Source organism: Aplidium turbinatum, chromosome 15, assembly GCF_918807975.1.
Source record: "Aplidium turbinatum chromosome 15, kaAplTurb1.1, whole genome shotgun sequence".
Lineage (NCBI taxonomy): Eukaryota > Metazoa > Chordata > Ascidiacea > Aplousobranchia > Polyclinidae > Aplidium > Aplidium turbinatum.
The window spans coordinates 8,729,482-8,741,292 of record NC_137486.1 but is presented as its reverse complement, the minus strand read 5'-3'; the positions used below and the strand labels follow the sequence as shown (position 1 = coordinate 8,741,292).

The 11,811-nt window shown below is 34.2% G+C and overlaps 1 protein-coding gene across 1 annotated transcript; it reads left to right on the top strand.

The window, feature by feature from the left end:
* The first annotated feature begins 235 nt into the window (after window positions 1-235).
* On the top strand, window positions 236-11,023 carry LOC145784590 (kelch-like protein 12). The gene is made up of 8 exons (XM_082596446.1): window positions 236-3,472; window positions 4,256-4,314; window positions 4,807-4,917; window positions 6,124-6,247; window positions 7,792-7,945; window positions 8,073-8,290; window positions 8,484-8,774; window positions 9,450-11,023. The coding sequence occupies exons 3-7, from the start codon at window positions 4,850-4,852 to the stop codon at window positions 8,538-8,540; spliced, it is 621 nt and encodes a 206-aa protein (XP_082452572.1). The 5' UTR covers window positions 236-3,472; window positions 4,256-4,314; window positions 4,807-4,849; the 3' UTR covers window positions 8,541-8,774; window positions 9,450-11,023.
* The last annotated feature ends 788 nt before the right edge of the window (window positions 11,024-11,811 follow it).

Sequence of the window (11,811 nt, the reverse complement as noted above, 5' to 3'; positions counted from 1 at the left end):
GAAAGCACCTGAGTTTACTCCTAAAAAGCCTGAAGATATAGAATCTAAAGCCCCCTTAAACTCATTTAACCAGAAACAAAAAAGCAAAAATGATAACTTGCCTCCGCGTTCGACGGAGTCCTTTCAAACAACTCAAAACCTAGGTCATACAAAATCTAGGTTCCTCAAAACGAAAATAAAAAAATACTAAAAAAGTACACCTGAACTGATTTATTACTTTCTAGGTTATTTTCTAAGCTTTGAAATCAGCTGTCCGCTTTTTTTCCTTAAGGGTTGTTCACTGTTCAGTAAGGGTTGTTCAGTACCGCTTTTTAATTACTGAACAATAATTTTTAGCAAAATTTTGTTTATCATAATATTAGAGTGTTTTTGTATGTTTTTTGAGTCGCTGATTTCAAAAATGGCATTAAAATTTTGTAATGTTAAAGGTTCTATAGAAAATCATAATTTCATGAAATGGTGATTTGAAGTTTATATGCATTACAAATAGCTCTTGCATGGCGTAAAAATTGCGTACCACATCTAAATAAACACAATGAAAACATATTAAGACAACTAGTATGGACACTTAATCATAAATGCATGTTGGACAGAGTGATTCGTTTGTATGTTGCGTCAACCTCCCGTACCAAACTCCAAATGTAATTTCCCATCATGACCTCATCCCACCTCCCTGGGTAGCGTTTTTCCAAACTAAAATGTCTTGATGAAGCCGTTCACCGTGCTCCTCGCTTATCGCGGAAAAAGTCCAAATGAAAATGCAAATAGTGCAATTTTACGGACATGCGGCATCCAAGCTTTTGGTAGCTTTCAATCAAATTTGACATGACCATAATAACGTGGTCTTCTCTTCTATAGTTACCAAGAAATCCTTCCACTGTCATTCGAAAAGCTTTCCATGCACTTTTTTTCCATAGCAGTCATTGATTCCTCCTGTTCTTTTGATGCCAACAGTTTCCTTATTTGAGGCCCAACAAATCCCACCCTTTTACTTTAGCTTCAAAAAGATTTGGAAACATTGAGCGAATGTGTTGAAATGCACAAACGTGCTGGACCCAATATTGTTACAGCTGTTTAGCAAGCCCAAGTTTTATATGTAAAGGTGAAAGGAATACTTCACTCCATTCAATGAGAGGCACGCTTTTGACATTGTGGAAGCCTGGGGTAAGTTCTTTGCGTACTGAACAGTCTTCTATCAAGTGAGTCTAGTGCTGCTCATCTACTTTTTTATTCTACCAATAAAGGAAACAAGAATGTTTGGTATAGCCGCCTTGCAAACCCAACAAGAAAGCAATCATTTAAAAACCTCTACGCACGTCCCAATTGTGGTTCTTGTATTGTTTCAAATCTGACAATATTTTGACAGATTTCCGATATTTTAGTTAAACAGAATTTGCAAATTAGTTGCTTAAACCAGGGCTTCCCAAACTTTTTTGCTCGCGACCCCTTTTAATCTTCTAAAATTTTTCACGACCCTTCACAGTTAAAAGGATAAATAGTGCGAAATATCTAGCCTACATTTGTGATATGGATGGAAAAGTTTTCAAATGAAAACTTGAAACAAGCTAACGGTACTCAATGACTGTTACTTTACAGTTTACACGCAGCCTACTGGAAACAAAACAAAGAACCAAGCACATTTATTCAGATGGATATGAGTGTGATGTATGCAACCGTTTTGTGTATAAAGCAAGTCCAGCAGTGCCTCAATTGGCTAAGTCTGGTCCCAAGACGGTTTCAATGTTGCTTCGTTTTGATGGTGTCCGTTCATCATCGTTAAAAACGCTGACTCGCACAAATAGTCGTCGTAGGCTCCAGCTCGTGTCTGAGCATTGGTTTTAAAAAAGTCACATTGTATGGAGAGTTGGGAACGTGGTTGCATTAGCTTTTTTCTAATGTTTTATTTTTTCTGAACCTTTTGTATCCCGTTTTTTTCTCGAAAAATGTCGTGCCTTTTCCCGTTCTCTTCTTCCAGATTGACTTATCGCTAGCAAGTTGTTCCCACCATTCTAGATCAAGGTGTCCGACGTTTTCTTCGTAAACAGTTTTTCGTAAAACAATTGTTCGTAAGCAATTGTTCGTAAAATCAATTCTTCGTAAAGCAATTCTTCGGGCATGCCATTGACCGTAATACTAATTGTTCGTAAACAAATGTTCATAAAAGTTAGGCTACAGCTTAAAAAAAAACAAAAACAGTTACAATTGTTTACAAACAATCAATTAGGGTAGCCTATATGCTAGAGATGTGCTAATTGTGCTTAAAGACGTTTTACAATCAACACAAATTCATCAAAATATGGTAACGGACAGACACAATATCAAACTTCCATTAGTCTAGTGATTCAAATTGGAGGACAGATAATTGTATAGGGTTGATATGTGCTGCCAAATGTGAGATAGTCAATATATGTTAGAAGTTAAAAAAACATATAGTTGTTTATAAAAAAACTTTTTTAAGATTTTTTGGTAACGGACAGACATGTGTGGCTGTCCGTTACCAAAAAACAAACAAACAAAGGCCAAACAAAAAAACCGCATATCACGACACACTGACTTCAATACCATTCGGCATAGCACTGACTAGGTAACTGTGTTCCGAATGCTTGGGTAAATAGCTCTGCTCGTGTTTCTCCCTCTTTTTAATTCCTTTACATTTGTGGGTTTCTGTAGCTATTCTGCAGTACCGTACCTGCACTTAAGCGTAACAGTTTTTAAAGTGATGCTTTTTGTAGTATTGACACAACATACTTGATCATGCCTTGTCTGTGTTTTTCTTGCGTTTAATGCAAATCAAAAATTGTAAAACTTTGCATAAATTGTGGTTTATCTGTTGTGGTTTTGATTTTGTTTGTTGCCTTAACATCCGTCAAGAATCATGAGCAATGTAGCAAGAAATACGACAGTGTAGGGTGGGAAGTAATTATTGCTTGAGCAATTAGTTTTCTATTTGTTTCAGATGTCAAACGAAGTGATGGGACTAGTTCTTGCACGATAACTCTAAAATTATGCTGTACTCTAATTATTTCAAGCTAGTTATGCATTCTAGTTGCTGTTCTTCGATCTGCAATGTGCTTGAAATTACGCTTCATTGAACTTGTGCCTTTTCGAAGTGCTTTAGATTTAGCTTCTTCTTTTGTTATTATAATACGGTACTATTATATTACTATTACGTTGGCTTCAATGGAAAGTTTTAATCGTCTCCTAAAGAAAATTTTCATGCAAGAAGAGTAGTTCAATAACATTAGCTTTATGCTTTAGATTTGATTTTGGCTTGTGGTGTTTGTCGGTTGATATTACAAAATGTTAATTGTTTTCTGCAGTAAAGTTGGTCATCACATAAGAGTAATATAAGAGCAACATAGCTGTTTTCTTGCTATCTTTGTGCAAGAAGTTTTTGTGCTTAGTGTGTAAGTCGGATCTTTAATTTCCTTCACGAAATTGGTGGAATTCTGCAGCATAAAGACACAGTTAGGTAAGTATACACATTGGTTTCGACTATACTAGTTCAAGTTTTCAAGGCTTTTTTTATTAACTAATTTCTACTCTTTTTTAGCTGAAAAACGCTTTATTTTACTGTTGAGAACTGTTTGGTGACTCAAAAGCACTGTTTGTACATTGCAATAAATTTTATAAAAATATGATTTTTAAGCTCCGGAGTGTTTTTAAAGTTGGAGATGTTTCTGTGCTATTTGACGCATTGTTTTCGAATTAAAATATACATTTGTTTGCTGACTAAGTTGTCTTAGTTTGACAACAAGGGTCACCCAATTCACTGTCATTTACTTTATCATCTTACTTTTATCGATGCAAAATACTTGTAATGTGCACTATTCATGACAGCTTTCAAAAGAACACCTCGCACTTTTATATTTTGTTGCCCGAATGGTCCGCCCAGATAGTTCATTCGGTTAAACGACGGACTGAAAGGAAGAAAGGGCAGAACCCCGGAACGACAGCTCAACTTTCGGGGTGTGCGCTTCACTCAGCATCGCACTTTTTGCACAGCGCATTATTGAATCGCACCTAGTAGATGGAGTTAAATTTACAGACAACAACACCTCAACAAGCAGAAACTTCACTCTGTCAATCTCAGTGACCCGACCTGCATCAGTGATTCAAATCCTTAACAAGTATGCGAAACTGCCAGGCAGAATTGTTTTGTTTGTCATAATTTTTTTGTTTTGTTTTGTCAGAATTTTGTTTGTAAATTGTTTTGTTTTGTCAGAATTGTTTTATGCGAAACTAATATTTTCAGAATTGATCTCGCAAGATCTCGCTTTCTCAGAGGACCACGTTTCCTTCAGTCAATCAAAGGTTAGTTTGGGATAAACTTATTGAGGTTTCGTTGATCCTTAATTTTATTTTAATGATTGGTTATGATCGGTTATTCAGAAATGTTTGTTTGTTTGTTTAAACTTTCTTTAACAAAAGTCTTTTGAATTTCTTTATGAAACTTACTTAAATAATTGTTTCACGGTCCTTGTAAGTAAGCAAACCTTTTTGAATCGGAAAACGACTGAGAAAGAGAAGTGTGGAATTTGAAGCTATTAATTAAATATACATTTGGAAACATATGCTTAATATCCTCGATATTTGTAATTTACCAGAAAATTCTTTTGCCGTTTGAACATTAAATTCTTAGATTCTCTTACCACGGTCTTGATCCATTTATTCTTACCATTCCAGTCTGTTGGAACTCGTACTTAAATGGTAGTGTGATCCATGCTTGAACAAAGAAAGGTGTTATTCAATGACGACCAGTTTACGTTTAAATAGTGATCTGAGATTGTCATTTATTTATTGAAGGCGTCATTTTCCGTCGAAAGTCGTTCTCCTGAACTTTGAAATTATGGAAGCAGTTATCTCCGAAAGTTTTTATGGTGATCATAACACAACCGTGCTAGAGATTTTGAATAAGTGAGTTTATTATCATGCTTTTTTAGTAGCCTACGTTGCATGTTTGACAAACTGGTGATTGTTATAAAAAAATAGGGTAGATAATATACATGTATAATATAATATAATGTACATGTAAAAAATGTATATAAAAGTATATTAATAAACTAATCAAGTATAGTGGAGCCAAAGATGTGGAGGAAATAATTTGAAACAAGGATAAAAAATGGAATGCCTGTTGAGTTGACACTTCATCGGTTTTTATATAATTTTTTTTTACGATTTGCTGAAATTCTTTAGTCAAGAATGGATTGCATTTTAGAGCTTTTCACGTCAGTTTTTGCTTTAGCTGTTTAAGGTCGTTAAACTCTCATCTTTTTTTTGTCTATACTAAATGCTTTTTTGTATACATTTAATCATGTAATGTTTGAAAGCAGGTCTTTCTTAGAAAAATAGCTTGATGTTGGAGTTAAATATTTAACATGATTTTAATTTAACAACTCAAGTAACTTGCATTTTCATTGAACGTTTTTTGGAATTTATAAAGTGTGGGTACATGCAAGATGTGTCAATATGAGGAGAGCTGCAGCAAGACTGGCAAATTGTTTTATTTGTGGGAAATGTGATAAAGGAAAAGATTTAGTTGAGGATTGCGAAGAAAGTTTCTGTCATTGAATTGAAACAGTAACCGACTTATGTTATTTGAATGATCAAATAAATGGAAGCGGTGGATTCCAAGCAGCTGTGACAAGAAGGGCAAGGCTGGGTTGGGTAAAGTTCATGGAATGTAGGAAATGTTATGCGGAAAAAAGTTTTCGTTAAAAACAAAAAGGAAAGTCTATCGGAGTCTATCTGATGGATAATTGGATATGCTAGAGATGAGAGAGATTATTGAACAACTTGCCAGGGCAAACGGAGTAAGATGGTAGGCTATAGACATGTTAACTAAGGAGGGAGGAAGAAAGTTTTCTTCAAAAGGCATTGACTTTGAAGGTAAATGGGAAGAGGAAACGGAGACGTTCAAAATACTCATGGAAAGAAAGATGAAGAATGAGGCTGAAGGCAAAGTCGGGCTGAAGAAAACAGATGCGATGGACAGAATGAGATGGAGAATATAAGTGAAGGCAATCGCTGCAAGGAAAAAATTGGCCACCCACCACTAGTGGGGACAAAAGCTAATTTGGATGATGATGATGAACATTTCATTAAATCTTTTCTTGTTTTCAGAGACAGAAACGAAGAAGATTCATTTTGTGACGCGACATTACAAGTTAAGGGAGAACAGTTCCGAGTGCACCGATGTCTTCTTGGCGGGCTCTCTGACTATTTCAAAAAACTATTCAAATGTGAGGTATGTTCATGCAAGGTGTTAATTTTTATTGAATTGTTAAAAAGATTGCGCATTATTTATATTTACAGTATATATTATATAATATATTATACATTCAGAAAATATTATACATTCAGAAAACAATAGACACTATCAACACAAAGCCAAACGAAGCGAATTGTATCAAAATAGTTATTAAACACCTTAAAACCTTTGCAGCCTGTTTCAGCCTGAGATCATCAGAAGGTTCTTGCTTAAAAGGAATCAGATTTTGAATACTGAAAAGTTTGGGTGTTCATCAGGATAATTATCGTTTCTAGCACTAGTTGCACCGTTCATCTCATGAAAGTGAAACTAAAAGCAACAACAAACAGGTTGATGCAATGAAGCGAAGTGAAGGAAAGACAGTGAAGCAATAAATCAACCTGTTTGTTGTTGCTTTTACTTTCACTTTCATGAGATGATCGTTGCAACTAGTGCTAGAAACGAGAATCAGATTTTGATACTGTTTGAACAAGAGCGTTTTGAATTTACTTTGATTTTGAACGTTTTTGATGATCCCAGTTAGGGTGAAACAAGCTGTAAAGGTTTTTAGGTAACTAGTAGTAACTATACTGTCTTTGATATGATACTTATTATTTACATCAAATATAGTTATTACTTTTTAAAACCTCTACAGCCTGTTTCACCCGAAAAGGGGGATTATTAGAGGTTGTAGAAAGTGATATCTATATTTGATGTAATTTCCTCTGCTTGGCGTTCTTGCTTGGCATTTAGCACTTTTTATAGTATTAATAGTATTTATTGTTTATTTATTATTTATATATATTATACACAATGCATTATTTTGTATATATACGTTATGTTTAATTATACAGTACAGGGCAGGCGGTGCTTACGCATATTTTATGGTGCCAAAAGTTAAATAAAACTGACAATACAGTACTCATATTGTATCTTGCTATCTGCTTTTTTGTGCCTTCATTCCGGAAAAAAAAGTTTTTTTTCCAATTTTGAACACGGCTTCGTAGAGGCCGTGCAATGAAATTAACTATCCTACAGCGATACAACTTTGCCACAACACAACAAGTGTTTTATGAACACAACAAGTGTTGTGCAAGAGTTAATCTGACGTCTCTGCAAAACTTTGAAACAATGCTTTTCTGTGTATTCCACCTTGTTATTTTTTAAGTTTAATACTTTGTAGCAATAATCTTATTAGTACAAGAGTAACAGCTCATTAATGAAAAAAATATAGTGAATTGTTTAATTTTCATTTTGTGTTTGTTGAAAGTTTTGCATTAAACTTGTTTATTGTTTGTCTACATTACTAAAACCTTGAGCAGTTAATTGATGATTAATCAATATTTAATTAATTACTTAGGAATGACTAAAACCTTAAAATTTCAAACAGTTGAAACTTTACTGTATATGAATAAAAAGTTAAAACAATAATTTTTATTTTGGTAATTAATTTAATGCAGCAAATGGGAAGCAAAAATTTCAAGAAACAAGGAAAAAAGTTGCTATTGTTGGTATTGATAGTTTCTTTTCAATTGTTACAGATGAAAGAAAAATACGACAAGGCGGTCATTCTTGACCAGTTTTCTCAAGAAACAGTTAAAACAATTGTTGATTACTTTTACACTGCAAAAATTGTCATCACAAAGGAAAATGCTATTTTATTGCTAGAAGCAGCTGACTATCTTCAACTTGAAGGTAAATGTGCAGTAGAACTTGTTACATTTTTGACGTGATTTCTGGAAGGCTTGCTTTTGTTAGATCTTGTTTCTACATTTGATTTTTAACGATGTTTATAGCTGTTTACACCACGTTTTATTTTTAGATGTAAAATTTTTCTGCACAAGAGTTTTAAAGTCAATTGTTTCTGTAACAAATTGTATTTATCTGCGTTCCATTGGTGAAATTTATCGTTGTAAATCGCTGCAGTTTTACTGTGAAGAAGTTGCAGCATTAAATTTTAAAAAACTTACGAAGGAACCTGCGTTTAAGCTGCTTTTGGACACTGATTTGGCAAAGATTGTACAAAAGTTGGATCAAGAAGTGAGTTAGCTAACCTAACTGTACTAACTGAAGCTTCAGTAAAAATTGAAGTGTTGCCATAAATACAGATTTCCATTTGCAACATCTTGCGTTAATGTACAGTAGCTTCTTCATTGTTCACGTATAAAATTACTTCTATTTATGATGTTGGAGAAAGTTGCATACATTAGTCAACAGTCTTTTTTTCTATCAGGTTGTTGGAAGTAAACTTGTTTATGAAGGAACGAAAAGAGGAAACAAGATTTTGTGAAGTTGTTTAAACTTGTGAAACTTCATTTGTTACCAACGCAATATCTCGAGGAAAAGGTTGTCAACCATGAATTGGTGAAAAGTTCACATGAGTGCAAAGATCACTTTTTGAGCGAATCCTTGCATATCATGAAACATCAAAACCGCAAAGAACCTGCTTTTGAAAGCAGCGGGTCTAGTGAGGATGATGACGACAGACTAGAACCCTCCTCAGTCCTCATCTCAATATATAAAGGTTTGAACATTCTTGGTTTCTTGCATTACGGTATTTATTTGGTTGATGATATTTTTTCCCAACGGCTCAGTTGGTTAGACACCAGGCTTTATGAACACATAAACTTAAAATCAAGCGCTGCTACTTCGACTTTCGCAGTGTGAGCAACGCATTTCAAGGACAGCTCTCCACTCAGCGGCTATTATTAGAGAGAACAATTTACAGACACACTTCAACGACAAACGGAAACTTTATTCTGTCAAATTCTTAACCGGGCCTGCGTCAGTGGTTCAAAGCTTCTTCAAGTATGCGAAACTGTCAGGATAAAGCTCTCAAAGAAGCTTTCCCAGTTCGAGGAAAAGATGCTCACAAACAATCAAATATAATTGTCGACTTGTCTTTGCCTGATCAATAATTTGACCTGTTTGGTTCTGTTTGCACTGGTGCTGTCAAATTTCATGTTTTTTCATGAAATGGCAGGTTATTGCTCCACCAGTTTTTGATGATGGAAATTGACACAAGGTTCGAGAAAGTCTTCAATTAATAGTTTGTTGAATTATCGTGAACTGCATTTATTCAAAAATTTGTCATTTTTCGTCTATAATTGACTACTTTAGCGGTTAGGCTGTGTAGTTTGTAGTTGTTTACAATAAGTTTAATGGAATCATACAAAGCGTAATGTTCCAATGTTTTTAGAAAGATCGTTACAAACGAAAACAAACTTCCCGGTACAGTCCATTTGATGTCCGGAACTATGACAAAAGACGAAAAAACCATGATGGCCAGCTTGATGGCCATTCCCGACAGAGCCCACCGAATTGCTCTTACCGCAATGATAATGGTGCTTCCAATTCTAGAAAGCCGCAAAGGCGTCACCGTTAAATACTCATATTGTGAAAAAAATAAATTTGTTGTAGTTTTTAGTTTGCTGATATTAACCTAGATGAAAAACTGTCCGTATCTACTTCGCAAATGTAGATGCAAATGACCTGTTTTAGCTTCATGCTGCGGGTTCGCTGCGGTCGGTTTGCACTAGCTTTCGGAAAACAGTTTCTCAGTCATGCGTGCAATGAATCGTCATTGTACTATGCGCATGACTATGGAACTGTGTTTCGGAAGCTAGTGCAAACCGCTACCACCACAGCGAACTCGTTGCATCAAGTCAAAACAAGTCGTTTGTATCTACATTTATAAGTAAGCAACAATCATGCTGCAAAAAGCGAAACTCAATCTACTGCATATCAATATCCATTTGGCAGTCTACATTCTTAACTGTCGCGAAATAATAATTTGTGCTGTGCATATGGAGTAACCACATTCTTAGACATTCTTATAAATCTTATAACCACATTGACGTACGTTTTTCATTTATAGAGTCGGTTCCAGTACATGTTTATGATGTTATATTTCACATAAAAACAAGTTTTAAATTTTGAGATGAAAATTTGTTTCAAATTAAATATTCTTTGGACTTTTAAGTTTTTGCATGTTGATGTCATCAATGATTTGCAGTATTTCTAGCATGTGTAATTTAAGTATACAGGATCTACTTCTGTAGATAAGTGGCCTCATTTTATGCACCTTGCACTGACGTGTAAATTTTTTTACCGCGAGTTGCAGAATAATTTGTCTTTTCCAAAAAGAGTTATACCGTTTATTGTGTGTTGTTTGTATACGCAGTTTAGATTTTGTAACAAAGGTGTACTGAGTTTCGTGTCATTTTTGATTTTACATCAAGCACTAACTACCAGCTGTTGCCACTTCTTCTCTGAATCATTTGTGTTGCACGTACTTAATAATTGTCTTTAATAATTATATCTGCAATTGTCAAATATTTACTAAACTATTTAAAAAAATTGTAGCTTATGCCATATGCAACTTTTATCTATGACTTAAGCCAATATTGTAAAATAGCGGTGAGATTTTTTACGTATAGCTTACTTTTTATTTTAACTTAAGCAAATATTGTCACATTTTTCCAAACAAACTTAACTATTTGTTTCACCCTTGAAAAAAGTAATTTAATGCAATGTTAATGCATATGTAACGTTAACCTTAATGATATTTTTTTGTTTTTTTTCTAGTATTGACGATTTTATTGTTTGCATGCTTTTCAAAACCTAAAGATACCACCAAGAGTGAAACAAACTGTTACCTTTGTTTGAAGAGTGGTAACTGTGTTAGCTTTAATTCGCCCTGCTTGGCTTTTTGCTAGGCTTTTAGATTTGTTTTAATAGTGTTAATAATTTTTAATGTATACTTTATTTCAGGTTGTTGTGTAGGTTATATAAATTTCATTTTTATTCTGGTTTCCTTACGTTGAAAGTGCGAAGAAAGTAAAAGATTCGACGTAAAAGAAAAGTGAGTCGATATAAAGTAGGTTGCTACTGTAGATTGTAATTCTGATCCTTGTTAATAAAATGTGTCAGACGACATTTCACCGCTTCAACTGAAATTATGCTTTGTGTTGTTGTTTTATGTTAATTTATGTTTGGAAACAATTTTGAGAAGAATGTTGTTTATAAACCTTATCGACAGAAAAACTTTACCAACAGTACCTCAAGTCTTCTTAGACTGAGTTAAAATTACAAAACAGTTGAAATTTAAAAAGAAGTTGCCACTGCATCTTTGTGAAAGCGATTTCAGTTTTAGACCATTAAAACTTTTTGAAATCATTTAAAAGTGACATTCGAGAGACAGGCTACATGTTTTACATGCATTAAGGACTGCTCTTTACTTCGCCATCAACTGAACACAGGTGTATACTGTCAATGTCGTACTTGCTGCTTTTTTGTAAAAAGTGATTATTTTAATGTTTATCTCCTATAAACAGACGTTCCGTCATTGCCTAAATGTACAAGGGAACCCACAACACAACTATCTTGGCCGATTTGAACAGGTTTGCTGTTATCTTTCCTTAAACATAATTATTATTATGTTGGTCATGATGTGTTGTGTATAGTGTGTAACGGTGGTTAAAATATACCGTACAATTAGTATTGAAGTTATCATGCTTTTGTCACTTTATTTACCAGATTAATGAATGAATACGTTAAAA

Excerpts from the sequence above, each read along its gene's own strand:
- LOC145784590 (XM_082596446.1), top strand. The coding sequence starts at position 4,850 with ATGGAAGCAGTTATCTCCGAAAGTTTTTATGGTGATCATAACACAACC. Across the intron at positions 4,918-6,123 it reads GTGCTAGAGATTTTGAATAA|AGACAGAAACGAAGAAGATT; the intron begins GTGAGTTTATTA and ends TCTTGTTTTCAG. Across the intron at positions 6,248-7,791 it reads AAAAACTATTCAAATGTGAG|ATGAAAGAAAAATACGACAA; the intron begins GTATGTTCATGC and ends CAATTGTTACAG.